The 22,425-nt window shown below is 44.8% G+C and overlaps 1 protein-coding gene across 2 annotated transcripts; it reads right to left on the minus strand.

Annotated features, from left to right (window-relative positions):
• Nucleotides 1-10,237: 10,237 nt before the first annotated feature.
• On the minus strand, nucleotides 10,238-21,646 carry LOC141087487 (histone H3-like centromeric protein A). 2 transcript variants are annotated; one of them, XM_073573040.1, is made up of 5 exons: nucleotides 21,460-21,646; nucleotides 15,643-15,678; nucleotides 14,505-14,632; nucleotides 14,342-14,419; nucleotides 10,238-10,774 (listed from the first exon to the last, which is right to left on the minus strand). In XM_073573040.1, exons 1-5 carry the CDS (start codon nucleotides 21,620-21,622, stop codon nucleotides 10,640-10,642), a joined length of 540 nt encoding a protein of 179 aa, XP_073429141.1. In that variant the 5' UTR covers nucleotides 21,623-21,646; the 3' UTR covers nucleotides 10,238-10,639. The 2 variants fall into 2 exon arrangements, with proteins under 2 accessions (XP_073429141.1, XP_073429142.1); XM_073573041.1 differs by lacking the exon at nucleotides 15,643-15,678.
• Nucleotides 21,647-22,425: the final 779 nt, after the last annotated feature.

A 22,425-nucleotide genomic window follows, 5' to 3' on the forward strand; every position in this document is an offset into this window, starting at 1 on the left:
CACTCATACTGCTTCAAAAATAAAGATGCGATTTTTCAGCTGCAAACAGAAACCACAGGACACTGTTAGAGACTATGCCCTTAACCTGCAGGAGGTGCTGCAGGCCATTAAACCCTTAACCCCCAAGGGTGGTTTGCACGTTAATGCCCGGGCCAATTTTTACAATTCTGACCACTGTCCCTTTATGAGGTAATAACTCTGAAACGCTTCCATGGATCCCGGTGATTCTAACATTGTTTTCTTGTGACATATTGTACTTCATGATAGTGGTAAAATTTAATTCATATAACTTGCGTTTATTTGTGAAAAAACGGAAATTTGGCAAAAATTTTGAAAATTTCGCAATTTTCCAACTTTGAATTTTTATGCCCCTAAATCACAGAGATACGGCACACAAAAAACTTAATAAGTAACATTTCCCACATGTTTGCTTTACATCAGCACAATTTTGGAACCAACATTTTTTTTTTGTTAGGAAGTTATAAGGGTTAAAAGTTGACCAGCGATTTCTCATTTTTGCAACACCATTTTATTTTTACGGACCACATCACATTTGAAGCCACTTTGAGGGGTCTATATGATAGAAAATGCCCAAAAGTGACACCATTCTAAAAACTGCACCCCTTAAGGTGCTTAAAACCACATTCAAGAAGGTTATTAACCCTTCAGGTGCTTCACAGGAATTTTTTGAATATTTAAAAAAAAATGAACATTTAACTTTTTTTCACAAAAAAATACTTCAGGTTCAATTTTTTTTTATTTTACCAAGTGTAAAAGGAGAAATTGGACTGGAAAAGTTATTGTGCAATTTATCCTGAGTACACTGATACCTGATATGTGGGGGGGAACCACTGTTTCGGCGCATGACAGAGCTCAGAAGGGAAGGAGCGCTGTTTGACTTTTTCAATGCAAAATTGGCTGGAATTCAGATCGGATGCCATGTCACGTTTGGAGAGCCCCTGATGTACCTAAACAGTGGAAACCCCCCACAAGTGACCCCATTTTTGAAACTAGACCCCCCAAGGAACTTATCTAGATATGTGGTGAGCACTTTGAACCCCCCAGTGCTTCACAGAAGTTTATAACGCCCGGGCGTGAAAATAAAAAAATCGTAGTTTTTCCACAAACATGATCATTTAGTCCCCAATTTTTTTATTTTCCCAAGGGTACCAGGAGGAAATGGACCCCAAAAGTTGTTGTCCAATTTGTTCTGAGTACATCAATACCCCATATGTGGGAGAAAACTACTGTGTGGGCACACGTCGGAGCTCGGAAGGGAAGTAGTGACGCTTTGGAATGCAGACTTTGATGGAATGGTCTGCGGGTGTCATGTTGCCTTTGGAGAGCCCCTGATATACCTAAACAGTAGAAACCCCCCACAAATGCCACCATTTTGGAAACTAGACCCCCTAAGGAACTTATCTAGATGTGTGGTGAGCACTTTGAACCCCCAAGGGCTTCACACAAGTTTATAATGCCCGGACGTGAAAATAAAAAAATCGTAGTTTTCCACAAACATGATCATTTAGTCCCCAATTTTTTTATTTTCCCAAGGGTACTAGGAGAAATTGGACCCCAAAAGTTGTTGTCCAATTTGTCCTGAGTTCGCTGATACCTCATATGTGGGAGAAAACTACTGTATGGGCACACGTCGGGGCTCGGAAGGGAAGTAGTGATGTTTTGGAATGCAGACTTTGATGGAATGGTCTGCGGGTGTCATGTGCGTTTGGAGAGCCTCTGATGTGCCTAAACTATTGAAACTCCCCACAAGTGACCCCATTTTGGAATCTAGACCCCTCACGGAACTTATCTAGATGTGTGGTGAGCACTTTGAACCCCCAAGTGCTTCACAGAGGTTTATAACGCCCAGGCGTGAAAATAAAAAATCATATTTTTTTTCCACAAAAATGATATTTTTGCCCCCAATTTTTTATTTTCCTAAGGGCATCAGGAGAAATAGGACCCCAAAAGTTGTTTTTCAATTTGTCCTGAGTAGGCTGATACCCCATATGTGGGGGTAAAACACTGTTTGGGCGCATGGCAGAGCTTGGAAGGGAAGGAGCACCATTTGACTTATTCAGCGAATTGGCTGGAATTGAGATCAGACGCCATGTTGCATTTGGAGAGCACCTGATGTGCCCAAACAGTGGAAACCCCCCAATTCTAACTCCAACCCTAACCCCAACACACCCCTAGCCCTAGTCCTAACCCTAGCCCTAACCCTAATGGGAAAATGGAAATAAATACATTTTTTAAATTTTATTATTTTTCCCTAACTAAGGGGGTGATACCACGGGGTTTGATTTACTATTTATGGCGGTTTTTATTTTTGGCAGCTGTCACACGCTAAAAGATGCTTTTTATTATAAAAATAGTTTTTGCATCACCACATATTGAGAGCTATAATTTTTCCAAATTTTGACCCACTGAGTCATGTGAGGTCTTATTTTTTGCAGTACGAGTTGACGCTTTTATTGGTATCATGTTTGGGCACGTGACATTTTTGATCGCTTTTTATTCCGATTTTTGGGACGCAGAATGAACAAAAACCAGCGTTTCATGAATTTCTTTTGGGTGGTGCATTTACACCATTCCGCGTGCGGTAAAATTGATAAAGCGGTTTTATTCTTTGGGTCAGTATGGTTACAGCAATACCTCGTTTATGTAATTTTTTTATGTTTTGGCGCTTTTATGCAATAAAAGCATTTTTATATAAAAAAAATAATTATTTTTGCATCGCTTTATTCTGCGAGCTATAACTTTTTTATTTTTTCTCTGATGATGCTGCGTGGTGGCTCGTTTTTTTGCAGGACAAGATGACTTTTTCAGCGGTTCCATGGATATTTATATGCGTCTTTTTGATCGCGTGTTATTGCACTTTTTGTTTGGCGGTAATATAATAAAACATTATTTTTTGCTTAGTTTATTATTTTTATTTTTTAAGGGGTTCGCTAAAGGGGTTAACTAATGGGACAGTTTTATAGGGCAGGTTGTTACGGACGCAGCGACACCAAATATGTGTACTTTTATTGTTTTTTTTTTATTTCCAAAAAATGAATTCATTAGGGAATATATATATTTTTTTTAATTTATTTAGCGATTTTTTAAAAATTATTTTTACTTTTTTTTTTTTTAACTTTATTAGGTTGTCCCAGGGGGGACATCACTGTCCTGTGACAGATCGCTGATCTGTCCCCTGGATCCTGCCATCCTGGATTCGGGGACCTGCAGGGAAGGAGACCCCCGCAGCAGCGCTGCACATTGCACTGCTGTGGGGGCTCAGGGAAGCACGGAGGGAGTCCCTCCCTGCCGATGCTTCCCTTTAACCCTCCGGTACACCGCGATCGTGTTTGATCACGGTGTGCAAGGGGTTAAGGTGTCGGGGGCGGTCCGTGACCACCCCTGACACTCTACCGCGATCAGTGGCGCTCACCATGTGGGTGAGTTCTCTTTCCGGGCTCCCTCTGGTGGTGGCAGGAGGTATTGAAGCTGATCTAATTGACAGAGACCTGCCACCTGATAATGAGGAAGAGGATTGGACATCTGGAGTCTCAGACTGGATTTAAGACAGCCGACTCCCTATTCCCATGCTGGTGATTTTTTCCTGCCTCCTGAGGTCTTAGTTTCCAGCTCAGTTCCTGCCTTCTCAAGCTAAGTTGTCTTTGCTAATGTTCACATTTGATTTGGTTTTTTCAGTTTTTTGTGTGGTCAGCCAGCCCCGGCTGGGGCTGTGCTGAATTTCCACTGTTATGTCACTGTATGTGCCAGTTTGCTTTTTGTCCCTTATTAGATTGGCCTCTTTTTGTTCTGTTCTCAGAAATGCCAGAGTGCTGATATAGTGGGAGAAGTCTAGTGACTTCAGGTTATTTTTTGCTATCAGAAGTGTTGGACATTTTTGCAGGGTTTTTTGGCATGATTGCAGACAGTATCTTTCCTTTCCTGTCCTTTGTAGCTAGTGTGGGCCCCATCGTTTGCTCAGCCTATTTTCCTACCTGTGTTCGTGTTTTCATCTTGTTTCACCTTCAATACGTGTGGGGGCTGTCTTTTCCTTTGGTGTCTGCTCTGGGGCAGTTTTAGATTTCCCCTTTTCTTGCTTTAGGTTGTTCTCCAGCTGTGACAAGGCGTCTAGAATCATCGTAGGTACGCTCCACGGCTGCTGTTAGTTGTGTGGTTAGGATCAGGTGTCTGCAATCCACGTAGTTGCCAACCTCTCTGGTTTTCTGTGACTTGGCTTGGTCTTGTTTTCCTCCTCGGTGACCCATTCATAACAGCGCGGCCTGTGCCCCCTCTTTCGCTGGCCTCTTCCTGGGCTACTGGGAGCGGGAGGTTTTTGCGGGGGAGGGGAGGCGGACCGTGGACTGTGTGCAGTGCTGGCTGCAATACATTGACGATCTGTTCGTGATGTGGCAGGGATCACAACAATTACATGAGTTTATGGAGAGTCTAAATTGTAACAGATTTAACATCAAGCTAACATATACTTCTAGTAATACCGAGGTGGATTTTCTGGATATCAAGATACAGATTGATTCACAATCATACCTGCAGACTGATGTGTACAGAAAACCCACCTCGGTTAATTCTCTTCTCCATGCTCAATCATGCCACCCACGGACAACCATTAGGGCCATCCCAGTTGGACAGTTTTTAAGTATTAGACGCATCTGCTCATCAGAATATAAATTCCAACATCAGGCGGGTGAGCTTGGGGACCACTTTCTAAGCCGGGGGTACAGTCATCGTTGTGTGAAGAGGGGTCTAAATAGAGCTAAGACCAATCGACAAACCCTTCTACGTCCAAACCCCAAAAAACAACAGCAACAGGGTAGTGTCAGATTCATCTCGACTTTCAATGGGGAATGGGATACGATGAGGGATATCCATAATAGACATTGGAACATTCTTAGAACAGAACCCTCATTGGCCAATGTGGTCTCTGAGCGTCCCCTTATGACATATCGGAGAAGCCCTAACTTGAAAGATATGCAGGAACGCTCTCACTATATCCCATTCACCAAAAATCCTTTTGATTCTCGTGGTCCCCCTCTGGGATGTTTTCCTTGCGGAAACTGTGTGGCATGCAGAAATGTCATACGTACATCATCATTTCAATCAGCTGACGGCACAAAAACTTTCTGTATACGACAACATATAACCTGTAACACTAGTCAGGTGATTTACTATGCAACCTGCGGTTGTTCTAAAATTTATGTTGGCTTGACGAGCCATCAGCGCAAAATACACGTCCGAGAGCATGTCCGTGACATTTCGACAGCCAAAGCAGTTTCCAATTTGACACACCTAAAAACGATACCCAGGCACTTCAAGATGGTGCATAACTGTGACCCCAAATCCTTTTTAGTAAGGGGTATTCAGCATGTCAAAAGAGGCATTCGAGGAGGCGACATCAAACACCTCCTTGCTCAGTAGGAATGCAGGTGGATCATGGTCCTTGGGACCATGACACCACATGGTTTAAGTGAGTCGCTTAGCTTCTCACCTTTTCTATAAACCATCTATTTTTAGTGGTTCTGCTCTCCATTAAGAGGCGTCTTCCTCCTTTTTAATTTTATTTTCCCTGTTTTTTAATTTTTTTTAATTATGTTTGTTTCTTATTACATTCATTTTTTATCCGGCCTTAGATACAGCGACATGTGTAGTTCGAGCTGTGATTTCGTTTTCTAGAGGCTTCATCCATCATGACCACAGGAACCTGCAAAGAACTATGGGGACGATTTAACAAAGACTGATGATCAAATGATTACAGAATCATCTAATTATGTTTCTTTACATGCATGGTATATTCTTAATATATGTGGTCGATTGTTCTTAATGTGCTGGTTATCTACTTGTCTTATGCCTTTCATTTATAGAATTGTTGTTTATAATTGTATTTGAGACATGTATATATATATATGTGTGTGTGTGAAAGGAAACCTTATTTTTCCCTATTTATAACTATCCATCTCTTGAATCGGTCCCATTGGGACTTCTCCTGTTCCTGCAGGCCTCTGCAGTGGGTATGTGCCCTGCTGGGTGATCTTTTTTCTTTTGAGTAGCGGTGATATACTATGAACACTGCTGGAGGGCGGGACCTGGTGTTGCCTGGGAAAGTCTAGCGCCGGCCGCTCACACGTGACAGCAGCTCACTGAATTTCCCTTCCTTGCATCCTGGCCGTTGCCTGGGTGACGACTCGGCACCTGCCGCCCCCTAGGTGACGTCAGCACACTTTGTAACAGCCTCATGAGCGCTCACTCACTGGCAGGGCGCATGCCCGATACACACTGATTGGTTTGCTTTATCATGTGACCGCTTCTGGACAGATATTTAAACAGGGCCTATTTACATCTTTAGCCACGCCCCCCAAGGAAGCGGTATTTTCACCGCGAAACGCACATTGGGGTGTACATATCAGCGCCTTATCACCACCAGGACATGATGGGTAGGTTCACATGATGGTATTTCCTTCCCTTCTCTAATGGGTGGTTGTGCAATGGGTTATAACATGTAGTACTGGCGTTACTCTGCTTTGATTTAACTGCACATGTCACTGTGTGGGCACTGGTCCTGTGGTGATGTTCATTGCCCCATTTATCATATATTGTACCCACAAGTTACAGTACATTACACTGGACTAAGTACCAGTGGGGGCTACATTCATCGCCACGGCACCATGGATGCACACTATTAGGGCTAAGTGCAATATACTATGGGACTTAGCATAGTCTTTCTAGTGTTTCTAATTTGCATTAATTCACTTCCCCTGTTAAGGGCCTGAGTGCTTTTTACACTATACTTAAACTACTGGTTGCTGATTTGTCAGTTTTATTGGGCTCCGGGCACAAACTAATTGCCTATTGTATTGCCATTAAAGTCCGTGGAGCCTCATTTAAGAGTCTCAAACACGGGACTAGCCAGATCTTTCTCCAGGGAAGGACCCAGCCAAGGAGTGGCTCCTTTCGGAAACCACCATATTAAGTGGCCCTTTAAGTCAATATCCAACTCTTTACGAGTTTACAGATATGACAAGGGAAATACCAAGGCCAGGTATCCATCCACAGACAGCTGTTACAGGGTGTTGCCCCTCATCAGTGTGGAGTAGGATTCTGGCTAGGTGGGAGCAACGCCTAGTAGACCAACATCACAAAACAATCACTGGCCTCAGGGAGACCAGTCAAAGAAAACACTGCGGCAGCCGGCAAAGGCGCTCAATCACAGTGAGATCCTAGGTGCATTGCTCCCTGGGAAATACGAATATGCAAATAAAGTCCGTGGAGCCTCATTTAAGAGTCTCAACCACGGGACTAGCCAGATCTTCATCCAGGGAAGGACCCAGCCAAGGGTCCTTCTCTAGTCCTTATCTCTTCCTTCCCTGGAGGAAGATCCTGTGTTTGAGACTCTTAAATGAGGCTCCACGGACTTTATTTGCACATTCCTATTTCCCAGGGAGCAATGCACCTAGGATTTCACTGATTGAGCGCCTTTGCCGGCTGCCGCAGTGTTTTCTTTGACTGGTCTCCCTGAGGTCAGTGATTGTTTCGTGAAGACCAATCTCTTTGGCATTATCTGCGAACAGCGTCTGCACTGGAGGACTGGAAACATAGCCCATCCACATCACTGCACACGCCCTGGAAAGAGAGCCCATCCACATCATTGCACACAGCCTGGAGGCCTGGAAACAGAACCCATCCACATCACTGCACACGCCCTGGAAACAGAACCCATCCAGATCACTGCACACACCCTGGAAAAAGAACTCCTCCACCTCACCGCACACAACCTGAAAAAAGAACCCATCCACCTTACTGCACGCTCCCTGAAAACAGAACCCATCCACATCAGTGTACATGCATTGGAGGCCTGGAAACAGACCTCCTCCACTCAGTGAACACACCTTGGAGACTTGAAAACATAGCCCATCCACATCACTGCACACGCCCTGGAAAGAGAGCCCATCCACATCATTGCACACAGCCTGGAGGCCTGGAAACAGAACCCATCCACATCACTGCACATGTCCTGGAAAAAGAACCCATCCACCTTACTGCACGCTCCCTGAAAACAGAACCCATCCACATCAGTGTATATGCACTGGAGGCCTGGAAACAGACCTCCTCCACTCAGTGAACACACCTTGGAGACTTGAAAACATAGCCCATCCACATCACTGCACACGCCCTGGAAAGAGAGCCCATCCACATCATTGCACACAGCCTGGAGGCCTGGAAACAGAACCCTTCCACATCACTGCACACGCCCTGGAAACAGAACCCATCCAGATCACTGCACACACCCTGGAAAAAGAACTCCTCCACCTCACCGCACACAACCTGGAAAAAGAACCCATCCACCTTACTGCACGCTCCCTGAAAACAGAACCCATCCACATCAGTGTACATGCACTGGAGGCCTGGAAACAGACCTCCTCCACTCAGTGAACACACCTTGGAGACTTGAAAACATAGCCCATCCACATCACTGCACACGCCCTGGAAAGAGAGCCCATCCACATCATTGCACACAGCCTGGAGGCCTGGAAACAGAACCCATCCACATCACTGCACATGTCCTGGAAAAAGAACCCATCCAGATCACTGCACACACCCTGGAAAAAGAACTCCTCCACCTCACCGCACACAACCTGGAAAAAGAACCCATCCACCTTACTGCACGCTCCCTGAAAACAGAACCCATCCACATCAGTGTACATGCACTGGAGGCCTGGAAACAGACCTCCTCCACTCAGTGAACACACCTTGGAGACTTGAAAACAGAACCCATCCACATCACTGCACACGCCCTGGAAAGAGAGCCCATCCACATCATTGCACACAGCCTGGAGGCCTGGAAACAGAACCCATCCACGTCACTGCACATGTCCTGGAAAAAGAACCCATCCACCTTACTGCACGCTCCCTGAAAACAGAACCCATCCACATCAGTGTACATGCACTGGAGGCCTGGAAACAGACCTCCTCCACTCAGTGAACACACCTTGGAGACTTGAAAACATAGCCCATCCACATCACTGCACACGCCCTGGAAAGAGAGCCCATCCACATCATTGCACACAGCCTGGAGGCCTGGAAACAGAACCCATCCACATCACTGCACATGTCCTGGAAAAAGAACCCATCCAGATCACTGCACACACCCTGGAAAAAGAACTCCTCCACCTCACCGCACACAACCTGGAAAAAGAACCCATCCACCTTACTGCACGCTCCCTGAAAACAGAACCCATCCACATCAGTGTACATGCACTGGAGGCCTGGAAACAGACCTCCTCCACTCAGTGAACACACCTTGGAGACTTGAAAACAGAACCCATCCACATCACTGCACACGCCCTGGAAAGAGAGCCCATCCACATCATTGCACACAGCCTGGAGGCCTGGAAACAGAACCCATCCACATCACTGCACATGTCCTGGAAAAAGAACCCATCCACCTTACTGCACGCTCCCTGAAAACAGAACCCATCCACATCAGTGTACATGCACTGGAGGCCTGGAAACAGACCTCCTCCACTCAGTGAACACACCTTGGAGACTTGAAAACATAGCCCATCCACATCACTGCACACGCCCTGGAAAGAGAGCCCATCCACATCATTGCACACAGCCTGGAGGCCTGGAAACAGAACCCATCCACATCACTGCACATGTCCTGGAAAAAGAACCCATCCAGATCACTGCACACACCCTGGAAAAAGAACTCCTCCACCTCACCGCACACAACCTGGAAAAAGAACCCATCCACCTTACTGCACGCTCCCTGAAAACAGAACCCATCCACATCAGTGTACATGCACTGGAGGCCTGAAAACAGACCTCCTCCACTCAGTGAACACACCTTGGAGACTTGAAAACAGAACCCATCCACATCACTGCACACACCCAGGAAAAAGAACGCATCCACATCACTACACATGCCCTAGAGGCCTGAAAGAGAGCCCATCCACATCATTGTACACGCCCTGGAAACAGAATGGTGCACAGGATTTATAGAGCCAATCTGCTGAAATCATTGGGATGTCAATAATGTGGGTATAATTACAGCCTGGGCTGCATGACTATATGCAGTGGAGGCCCCGCCCACATGACTTTGTGACAATTTACATAAAGCACATGCCAAATTCCAGAATGGTTCATACCACAGTAAGATGGATATCTGACTACCTTCTGCTCCAATGAACAGTGCAGCAAAGCACGAGTCAGTGATCACCGCCGTGTGTGAGAGAAATACAACACAGAAATCTTTATTATAATTATCAATATACACAACACAACTCTGAACAAAATGGAAATCAAGCACTAAAATAATACAAATATAACTTAGAATGTGCCGCTTTGCATAGGTCTCAGAACCCCAATACACATGAGACTAGTGTCTTTCCAAAACCTCACTGTTACTTATCATTGCTACCAGCAAAACCTTTGGTTTTAAATGACATTTTATGGTAACTGGAAACATGCCAGCACTGAACTAATGCCATCAGGGGGCGCTAAAGCTGGCTTCCTTTTAAACTTTTTAAACTTCTGTATTTTTCTGAAACTTGTGAAAAGAACTTTTTATTCTTGGGAACTTCTCATTGTGAAACATAAGAACTCTGGAAAAGATGCCTATAATATGACATTATCCAAGCCCATCCTTCATGCCGCGGATTCTCCGTGCAAGCTGCATGTCCTTTACTTGGAGGGTGACCCTATTGGCATGGAGACTGCACAAGTAGGAGTCCTCGAGAAGGTGGACGAGGAAGGCCTCAGCTGACTGCGGAAACAGGAAAAACGTATGAGCATTAAAGCGTGCCTGCCATGTATGTGTACACAAGGGGGTAACACTATTTCAGAGAATTATATAACTTGTATCCGGCATTTTCACCCGTTTCCCCCTTGATGGGTGCAGTCAGACAGATGCATCACTTGCCCGAGGATCACATCACAATGCACGGTGTGGCCGGTGGCTCTCCTGACCCCAGTATGACAGTGTGATGCATTTCTATGCAGCTGTCATGCTCAGGTCAGGAGAGCCGGCAGCCAGTCCGGTGCGATCCTCTGGCAAGTAATGCAGGTGTCTGACTGCATCCTAATTCTCACTTTCTGCTGAGCTAGTGGGTTGAGATTAGCTGCTATGATGGTGGCTCCGTGGTCAGTTAGTATGTTCTCCCAGTGTTTGGGTGTGTACGTTTATAGTGCCATATTAAAATAAATACAGCCGATAAACACTACTCAAAATTGAAGCAGCAACACAAAAAGAATAGACATATTAACGATATAAAAATATGGAAACATCTTAATTTATTCAGCATCAGGTATCAGTAACACAAGTGCAGAAATCCCGGCAATTACAGCCTTTGCTGCTATCACTGAGGTTATTAATGGCTGTCTGAGAAAGGTTCTGCCACTGAATGCACTTGGACAAAACATAAAGATCCTCTGCTGGCAGCTCCTGTGTATTCCCCAAACAAGGAGGTTGTGATGTGCTCAATGGGAGACAAGTCCAGAGACTCTGTAGCCATGGGCACACGTGTAAAGCCACGCAGGTTACTCACAGGGACAGAAAATTAACGCAATTCTGGAGTTTTGATTATTTTTTTGCTTTAAGGGAGAGATGTCAAACAGAAATATACAGAGGGCCAGAATAAACTTAGGCAACGTCACAGACCAGCCTTGATAAATATTGGGAGGGGGGGGAATCTACAATTGAAGAAATTTTTCCTCATGATCAAATATAATGAACCTTTTCACATGGAAACAAACTTAAAGGGCCTGCCCCACAAAGTACATTATAATTATCACAAATGGGGCGTACTGAAATAATATGTTATGTACGAGCAGTAAAAAGCAAATGGAGATTATATAATAAAAAGCTTGAATATTATAGATGTAGTATGATGCCAACAAAAGTACCCCCCAAACACAGTTCAATACCCCCACAGTGAATTCCTGCACATATACAGTATGTTGAACTCCACAAATTACGAGGGCCCCGCATAGTCCTCCAAACAGAATAATGGGGCAAGCATCATGGGCCAAATATAATCACTGTGTGGGCCAAACTTGGCCCATGGGTCAGATTTTAACGTACTTTAGCATTCTTGGACATGTCAGTGTGTCGTTGCGGACACAGTTTTCACATATACTGGAGACACTTACACACGTAGACCATGTGGGTCTGTGCACGTTATTGTGTTTCCACTGACCGTGTGTCCATGGGCAAAATAAGCTGACATGTCTGTATAACAGCAGCATAGGCCGCAAAATGTCCTGCACACATGCACGTTGATGACACACGTGTTTCAGTGCGACACTACCTGGCGCCTGAGAAGCAACGGTACAGTAAGCGCTGTTACCCAGCGCCGGGTGCTGAAGATAGCTCATCATTCTCCCCTGCTGCCGGCGATCAGCACGAGCAGGAGAGAAAGTTGAGAGTTATAGTCAACTGATAGCAGCGAGAGCAGGCGTCGGATGAAGGGACTACTACTCTCATCAGCCTACACCTGCTGCCTTGGATGGGAGTATTCATCAGCCGCCGACTTACACTATAAATAAATAAAATGGCGTGGGTTCGGTGACATCATCGTTGTTGCGTTCCCAGCCGGGCCCCTGAACTATGGTGACCTCATCACTAACTTTTTCTCACGGTGCTGAGGTCACCGCAGTTAAAGGGCCTGGCTGGGAACGCAGCCTCAATGACTAGTGGTAACCTCGATGACGTCACCGCTAGTCACTGAGGCTGCGCTCGTAGCTCATTCACCAATGGTTTTCAGCCTGGATAGACGTCCAGGTTGAAATCGAATTATCTCCCAGATATGGATTACGGCGTGGGACAGACCGACCGTTTGTTTTATTTCAAATAAAATACATTGTAAATAAAGACATAGCCAGTATAAAGTAACTGTAGGATTAGTACTGGATAGGTGTCTTATAGACGCCTCTCCATTGCTAATCCGTGGGCTTGATGTCACCTGACAATACAAAGATGACATCAACTCCACTTGCCACCGCTACTGGACAAGTGGAAAGAGTCAGGCAAAGCGCATCTAAATGTGCCGTTTCTGGTAGGCTGTGGGCTGCTATTTTTAGCCTAGAGGGGGCAATATCCATGGCCCTTTACCAGACTGAGGACACCAGCAAGGTTGGTTTTAAAAAATGGTGGACTGGGAACTTATTCAGATTTTTTTTTAATTTATTTAATTAATTTAAAAAAAAAAAAAAAAGTGTGGGGGGGATCCCTCTACTCTTGAAAACTAGCCTTGCTGAAGCTGACAGCTCAGGGTTGCAGCCCACAGCTGTCAGTTTTGCAAGGCTATCAAAAATATAGGGGAACCCACGCTGTTTTTTATTTATTTATAGCGCAGGTGGCGGCTGATGAATACTCCCATCAGCCGCTCCTGCTCTCACTGTTATTAGCGGCAGCAGGTGTAGGCTGATTTAAGTAGTAGTCCCATCAGCAATTGACTGCTCTCGTTGTTATCGGTTGAATACAACTCTCAACGTTCTTCCCTGCTAGCGCTGAATGCAGTGCGAGCAGGGGAGAATGATGAGAGCCATCTTCAGCACCCAGCGTCGGTGAACAGCGCAAACAGTAAAGCTGCTTCCATAGCACTGATGCGGCAGATGATTGCCATAGACGTACACTGATACCTCCGATACCGGAAATACCAGGACGTGTGAAAGAGCCTTTAAGGTATTTATCATATGGTTTAAATAATGCCTTATTTTTCATGACTGGACTTTCACAGAAAACACATAAAGATACCAAACATGCTTGTGGTTTTTCAGAATTCCAATGTTTATATTTTACATTGTTTCCCCCTCACTTTTATGTTCCCTTAGAGGGCTTGAACCTGTGATTGTTCTTTTTACTGCAATACCACAGTATTACAGTGTAGGAAAGCTGCCTGTCTCCTATGAAGCAATGAGCACTGCTGTTATGTCTAGGCTTCATAGTACAATACTATGATGGCAGTCACGGGAATTTACAGCAAGCAGTATGGGTGCCATGTCAACAAATCAGAGTATGGGGCCGATGGGTGCACGAGACTGCACACCTCCCCCCATGCATCGCAAGCATTAAATGAAGCCATCAGTCTGACATGTGGCGTGTGCTCAGCTAAGGAGCCGTCTCCAAGCACCCAACAAAGGACGCACTAATACATCAGATGTAAGGAATGGGTTAAAGCCATGGTCACTACACAGCTGAAGGAAGTGTTCAGGTCCGGCTTCTGAGACCCCAATAATACGCAACTCCCCTATACATAGACATTCTGAAAACAGAGGGGGCCCCTGCTCAGCCCCCATTACTTATACACAAGCATTTGGAAAGGATACGGACCTCCTGCAGCGCCATTATTGCTGTAGCCTGCCAGGAGAACGGCATTCCACAGGAATACGCCATGCAGATTTCTCTCACCTACAAGAGATAGAAGGAAGACTTTTCTTACTGATCACAAACCAGAAGATGCAGAAGATCAGCCACAGAGACCAATTCCACTCACCAGCCTGGAAAATGGAGCTCTCTGTAACAGAAGCTTCGTAGACTTCTGGTACTCCCTTATTTCCTTCAGTGCTCGTTCTCCAGGACGGTAGAGTCTTTTCCGCGGTGTGGCCTTCTTTTTACCCTTTCCTAGTTTATCCAGAAGAAATTCATCACAGTTTATAAGAAGGTTTCTGCAATGACAACTAGGGGGAGATCATTGTTAACAAATTCACCTTACATACAACCTGCTCCCCCTAGTGGCAACAGGAATGTTTACATCTGCCTGCACTGACACAAGGATTTAAAGGGATATACGCAACTCCAAGATCCTATCCCAATATGTAGTAGTTGTAATAACATTAACAAATACCTCCAATCAGAAATGTACTAGATTTTCTGATTCGCTTTGCTTCTTTTCTCATGTGCAGGCCCTTAGGTATCCATGGTAACGACCACTAGCAACTAGCTGTCACTTATCAGTGGTCGTAACCATGGATACCTAAGGTCCTGCAATGCCTGCACATGAGAAAAGACAGCGAAACAGAAAAACTATACTACCTTTGTAATTGGAGGCATTTGCTAATAATAGTACTACTAGAGATGGGTGGGCTCACCTGTATTTTTGATAACTAGCCAGGCAAAACTGACAGCTACAGGTTGCAACCCTCAGCATTAGCAAAACTGGTTATCAAGAATAGAGGGGTCCCCATGCGGTTTTGTTAATTATTAAAATTAATTAAAAAAGAAAACAGTGTGGGTCTCCCCTATTTTTGACAAGCAGCTAAGCTAAAGCAGACAACTGGGAGCTGGTATACTCAGGCTGGCAGGGGCCAAGGATATTGTCCCCCCTCGCCAGCCCAAAAATAGCAGCCATCCCAGAAAATGCACATCTATTAGATGCGCTTTGCCCGGCTCTTCCCACTTGCCCTGTAGTGGTGGCAAGTGGGGTTAATATTTGTGGGGTTGATGTTACCTTTCTATTGTCCGGTGACATCAAACTCATGGCTTAGTAATGGAGCGGCGTCTAAGACACCTATCCATTACTAATCCTATAGCTATATTGTAAATAAAAACAGCAAGTATAAAGTATATTTTTTTTAAATAAAAACACATTTAAAAAATTAAAATTGTAAAAATAACATAACAGTCATACTCACCTAATGCCCATTTCACTGAATTCCTTGTCTCCTGTACTAAAACAAAAATGAAAAACAACAATATCCCTTGACTGTCTGATGTTCTTTTCCCACATCATAATCCATGTCTCAGGGTTGCTAGATTTCAACCTGGACAGAGCCAAGATGCGACCGTACAGTCTGAAAACCACTGATTAATGAGCTGCTGTGAGCGCAGCTTCAGTGACTACTGGTGACATCAGAGGTTACCGCAGGTCCCTGATGCTGCGTTCCCAGCTGGGCCCCCTGAACTGTCTGACTATGAGGTCACCAATAGTCACTGAGGCTGCGCTCGCCAGGGCTGTGGAGTGGGTAAGCCAAACCTGCGACTCCGACTCCCACATATATTGCTTATATTTAAGTGAAAAATGTATTGTAGTACAATGTGAACATCAGACATTGAATCAGTTTTATGATACAATAATCAAGATATTTAGATAGAACATAATATATATTTATTGGAATACAACTTTAGAACACAAAACTGTAATAAATTTTAAATATGTAATACACTATGTAAGTGTGCAAAGCAGTAATCAAAGCAAAAGGTGGCTACTTTGAAGCACCTAGAATATAAGACATAATTTCAGTTGTTTCACACTTTTTTGTTAATTATATAATTCCACATGTGTTAATTCATAGTTTTGATGCCTTCAGAGTGAATCTACAATATTCATAGTCATGAAAATAAAGAAAACTCTTTGAATGAGAAGGTGTGTCCAAACTTTTAGTCTGTACTGAGTGTGTGTGTATATATATATTAGCTGAAGAGCCCGGCGCTGCCCGGGCATAGTAACTAACTGTGGTTAGTTATAACAAATTATAATTATCCTCCATCCCACAGTCCCGTGCCCATATACCCATCATACATATCCACGATCCCATAGGCCCGTGCCCATATACCCATCATACATATCCTCCATCCCTTAGTCGAGTGCCCATATACCATCACACATCCTCCATCCCATGCCCATATACCCATCATACATATTCTCCATCCCATAGTCCCGTGCCCATATACCCATCACACATCCTTCATCTCATAGTCCAATGCCCATATACCCATCATACATATCCTCCATCCCATAGTCCCATGCCCATATACCCATCATACATATCCTCCATCCCATAGTCCAGTGCCCATATACCCGTCATACATATCCTCCATCCCATAGTCCCATGCCCATATACCCATCATACATATCCTCCATCCCATAGTCCAGTGCCCATATACCCGTCATACATATCCTCCATCCCATAGTCCCATGCCCATATACCCATCCTACATACTCTCCATCCCATAGTCCCGTGCTCATATACCCATCACACATCCTTCATCTCATAGTCCCGTGCCTATATACCCATCATACATATCCTCCATCCCAAAGTCCCGTGCCCATATACCAGTCATACATATCTTCCATCCCATAGTCCAGTGCCCATATATCCATCACACAGCCTCCATCTCATAGTCAACCATTATGACATCATAATGAGCGGCGGCAGGGCTTGCAACTTATGATGACATCAGCGTCGCCATGGCAACCATTGTGCCATCGTAATGAGGGGCGGGGCTTGATACGCACAGTTTCCCCAGTATGCAAATAGGGGCATTATGACATAATGAGGGGTGGGGCTTGACGCGCACACACTTTTTCCCCAGTATGTAGATAGGGGCAAAATTGTTTGGTGAATTGGAACGCGTGGGGTTAAAATTTCGCCTCACAACATAGCTTAGGACGCTCTTGAGGTCCAGACGTGTGACTGTGCCAAATTTTGTGGCTGTAGCTGCAACGGTGCGGATGCCTATCCCGGACATACACACACACTTTGAGCTATATATATATATATATATATATATATATATGTATACACACACACACAATCTCAGCTAAGAAACCCTAGATCCTCAGGCTACATTCACACCATGGGCGTAGCCAGGATCAAACCTAGGGGGGGGCAGAACCTCATACTATTCCACAGAACCTCATACTGCACACCCCGGCTGCTGCAGAACCTCATACTGCACACCCCTACAGTGTTAGTCTGTGTGCTACCCAGCTTTCATTCTTTTTGGTACAGAAAAGATATGGATAGACAGATATGGATAAAGGGATAGATAGAGCAGATTTCGAATTTGCTTTTGCTATTGAAAACATTATCTATGAGCTCAAAAACCTTTCAGGTGATGCGGTTTTTTAAAAAGCTGATCTGCTTTTGCAGCTGAAAAACGTATCCTCAAAAAACGCAGGAAAAACGCTGTTTGTGAATGTAGCCTTAAGTCAGGAATAGAAAAGTCATTTATAGGACATTTCATAACTTTCCCAAATTCCTGTAGAAAAATATTCAGCACATTCTGCATTGAATTACTGTACACAATTATATATTTTAGGAGTCGGAGTCGGTCCATTTTATACCGACTCCACCAAAATGAGCTCCGACTCCACAGCCCTGGCGCTCTCAGCTGTGCTTTCATTCATTAGTGGCTCTCAGCCGGGTCAGTAATATCTTGGCTCAGTCCAGGTTGAAATCTAGCAACCCTCACATGGATTACGGCATGGGACAGAACAAGGGAGAGGTGAGGGATATTGGTTTTTATTTTGTTTTATTACAGAAGACGAGGGATTCAGTGGAATTAGGAGTTACACTCACCTAACTGTTTGTTATCTCAATATATAAAAGTGAATGTATGTATGTATGTATGTAACACAAATCAATCACGAAGCATCTTTAATTTTACCAGAGCTGTTCAAAAGAAGCTGAGCTGTGATTGGTTGCTATGAGCAACAGTTTTCCTTGCAACCAATCACTAAGCATCTCTCATTTCACCAGAGCTGGTTAAAAGTAGCTGAGCTGTGATTGGTTGCTATGAGCAAACTTTCCCACTTGACAACACCTCAGCAGACACTGACATGGTGGGAGAAATCTAGCATCCCTGGGAACATAAGCTCCCAGCCATTGTCTGCCCCCCTGAAAGGAGCAGAGAGCACATGACAGAAATGAATCCCCCCCCCTGCCCATATCCCCATCACACATCCTCCATCCCATAGGCACATCTTCCCTCTTAAACGGATCAGGGTTTTGACCCCAGGCCTCTCTTAGAGGGATCCCTGGTATGGCAGTTAGGACCGTTCCACTCAGCTCTGTGGTTCTGACCACAGGGTCTCTTAAATGGATCATTGGTATGGAAGTTAGGGCAAATCCACTCTGCGCTTTGGTACTGACCCTAGGCCTTTCTTAAAGGGATCTCCGGCATGGAAGTCAGGGCAAATCCATCCAGTGCTTTGGTTCTGACCCCAGGCTTTCTTAAAGGGATCTCCTGTATGGAAGTTAGGGCAAATCCCTCAATGCTCTGATTCTGACCCCAGGGTTCTATTAAAGGGATCATTGGTATGCAAGTCACAGCAAATCCACTCAGCGCTCTGGCTCTGATCCCAGTCTCTCTTAATGGGATCCCCGGTATGGAAGTGAGGTCAAATCCACTCTGCGCTTTGGTACTGACCCCAGGCCTCTCTTAAAGGGATCTCCGGTATGGAAGTTAGGGTAAATCCCTCAGCTCTCTGATTCTCACCCCAGGCTTCTATTAAAGGGATCATTGGTATGGAAGTCAGGACAAATCCACTCAACGCTCTGGTTCTGACCCCAGGCTGATGGGATGATGTGGGATATTAGGGGGAGTAGTCTGGCGTCTGTGATGGGATGATGTGGGATATTAGTGGCAGTTGTCTGGTGGCACTGGCTGACGGGATGATGTGGGATATTAAAGTGAATGTGGCTATGCGGAGTGGGCGGGGCTCTACACTCAGAGAATATATATATCTCTCATTATAAATTTGTTATTACTAACCCTAGTTAGTTACTATGCCCGGGCAGCGCCGGGCTCTTCAGGTAGTTTTAAACTAAAGTAAAAGTGTGTTTTGTTTTACTTAAAATAAGAGACTTTATTCTTGCCTGTGTTTATTTACCTTACAACTATAGGATTAGTAATGGATAGGTGTCATAAAGAGGCCTCTCCATAATCTGTGGGCTTGATGTAACCAGACAATACAAAAGTGATATCAAGCCCACAAATATAAACCCCACTTGCCACCGCTACAGGGCAAGTAATAGATGTACCTTTTCTGGGCAGCTGCAGGCTGCCACTTTTAGGCTGATGGGCCCAATATCCATGGCCCTTACAAGCCTGAGAATACCAGCCCCCAGTTTTCTGCTTCAGCTTGGCTGGTTGTTAAAAATGACCCCACACCGTCATTTTTTTTCAATAATTTAAAAAAAAAAAAAAAAAGCTCCTCTATTCTTGATAACCAGCCTTGTTAACGCTGACAGATGATGGTTGCAGCCCCCAGCTGTCAGTTTTGCCTGGCTGGTTATCATAAATCCAGGGAAACCCATATCGTTTTTTTTTTTTAAATTATTTAAAGCGCAGGCTGAAGAATACTCCAATCAGCCGACTCCTACTCTCTCTCTGATATTAGCGATAGCAGGCTGATGGGTGCAGTAGTCCCATCAGCTGGCGCCAGTGACCAGAGGAAAACTTTATACCTCTGATCACAGCTGCGCACACACTGTCATTTGACAATGTGGGAACAGAGATTCTCTGAACAGCAGTAATGATTTTATCGCCGATCAGAAGCAGTGTTTGCTGCACTATCATGCACATGTGCAGAGCCCGGGAAACTAGATGTTATAGGTGCCAGGGCCGGCCAATAATAAAAAGATTAGGAATGTCACAGGCGGCATTGTGGCCTGCTAGCCCTGTGTCCCTCACACTGAGCCCTTACTGTCTCTTAGTGTGTGTGTGTGTAGTTTCAAGGATGAATGCGGACAGGGCTATTAATGTAATCAAAAGTGAGTCTTTACTGTGTTCACTTCACAATACATAGTCCATAGCGATGGTATCGCAGTCCTTCATACAAGCTTGAAATTTTAGGTTGCAAGAGTGATGGTGACCGTGACATTTATGAAGGAATCTTTCCTGTTAATGGCTTGAATAAAGTGATTGGTTGACTGTCGGCTATATACCGGGTTACTATATTAATTCACACAGTCCTTCAGGTATATTACTACCACCTAGGATGTGCCTACACCGTTTCGTTCACTGTGGAAAGTGTTTACTGCTTACTCATGATAAGTCTTGATATGGGTCCCTGTCGCAGGGCGTACAGTTGCAGATGCAGTACACATGCGGCACTCACACTGGCAGAACCATTTACGGCATGGAGTGTAGCAGAAGAGCCCTTGTACAGCTCTATCTCTATAAGGATTAAAATATGCCCTCCTGGGGTAGGCTGTGGCAGTTTCACGGCAGATTGAAGATTAAGGAAAGTGGGACCTAGGCTAAAGGCAGAGCAGTCTAGGAAGTAGCCCTCTCCTCACATCGCTCCTCACAGGAGGACAGGAACTCCTCCACAACTCTTCCCTCAGCAGCTTCTAGCGGGAAACCAGGCTGAGAGTGTGTCATGTGACCACAACTCTTGCACCTTTACACTTTGGACAGTAGATAGCAGTACAGGACAATTTATCGAATAAACCACATAACAGGACATAAGTTTTTGGTAACCACCCAACAACTATATTTTGCATCAGATAGGAGGAGGTACTGGGACACTACACATGTCCGGGTTCAGGTTTGGGTACCCTAACTTTTTTTTTTTTCTTTTTCCCTTCTTAATTGCTCGGCCGAACCCGCTGGACCCGAACATCCAGGGGTCCACCCATCTATTATTATACCTACTACATATTGGGATAGGATCTTGGAGATGGGAATACCCCTTTAATAAAGATGCAACTTTGTTTTACCTGGAGTGGATGGCCGCATTTTACTCTGGGGAGATCGAGAAGTTGCAGGCCTCTTTCTTTGAGGAGATTGAGAAGTTGACGGCCTTGCACTTTGGGAGGATTGAGGAGAAGCTGCAGGCCTCTTTTGCGGCTGCTTCGACTTCCTGCGGTGTTGAGGACTCATGATGATGTAAAACGCAGAGACACAATTAGAGCTGCAAACGAGACAATTCAGCAGGGTCATAAATGATTTGTAGAATATCTACCAGGGTTAAGTAAGATTTGCTGCACCACCTGTTTTAAAATTGTGACGATTTTAAGGGTCGCGAGGCAGGCACTCCGCCCACACATGCCACGCGAGGTCGGCACTCCGCCCACACACGCCACGCGAGGCCGGCGCTTTAGGACCTTTCCTTAGACGCATTTTTTAGAGAGATTTGTATACTCCCCTGATGGCGCCTTGTAGCTAAGGTGGAACCGCGCTGGAAACAAGTCTTTTCCTTGGGGCTTACATCATCAGTATGACACTTGTTAGGGCGGGAGCCAATACACTGGGCACGACAGGGTTAGATAGCCCGTCCACCTATTACAGGCTTCCCATGGGGCTCCATGGGCGACTACGTCTCCACGGCTGAATTGGGAAAACCTAAACAAGTATTACTTATTCAAAAGGAAAAGGGTGGACGTTGCTAAAAAATTTTTTTTTTTAATTTTTATTTCAAGCAGACAAAATCATTTAGCTAACATTCTGTCCAGCACTGTATTACAGTTATGAGACAAGATCAACGCATTTCAGCTTGTGTCTTATTCATGAATAACTAAAAGACCTTCTGTTGTAAACTATATAGTGTTACACAACTTTCCTATTGGTTAATTACTGCAGTAATTTGCATACATGCTGATTAGAATTAGTGAACATAATTAAAACAGGTGTAATTATAGCACTCTAGGAAAAAAAATGGGGGGGAGGGAGGGGAAGAGACAAGA

The sequence above is a fragment of the Dendrobates tinctorius genome, unplaced genomic scaffold (genome assembly GCF_039654945.1).
Source record: "Dendrobates tinctorius isolate UK_male_01 unplaced genomic scaffold, ASM3965494v1 ptg000034l, whole genome shotgun sequence".
NCBI lineage: Eukaryota > Metazoa > Chordata > Amphibia > Anura > Dendrobatidae > Dendrobates > Dendrobates tinctorius.

Bases quoted from the DNA above. Each gene is read 5' to 3' on its own strand.
- LOC141087487 (XM_073573040.1), bottom strand. From the start codon at position 21,622: ATGAGTCCTCAACACCGCAGGAAGTCGAAGCAGCCGCAAAAGAGGCCT. The intron at 15,679-21,459 runs GTAAAACAAAGT...TTTTTGTTTTAG, and splicing joins AATGCGGCCATCCACTCCAG to TACAGGAGACAAGGAATTCA. The intron at 14,420-14,504 runs GTGAGTGGAATT...TATCTCTTGTAG, and splicing joins GAGCTCCATTTTCCAGGCTG to GTGAGAGAAATCTGCATGGC.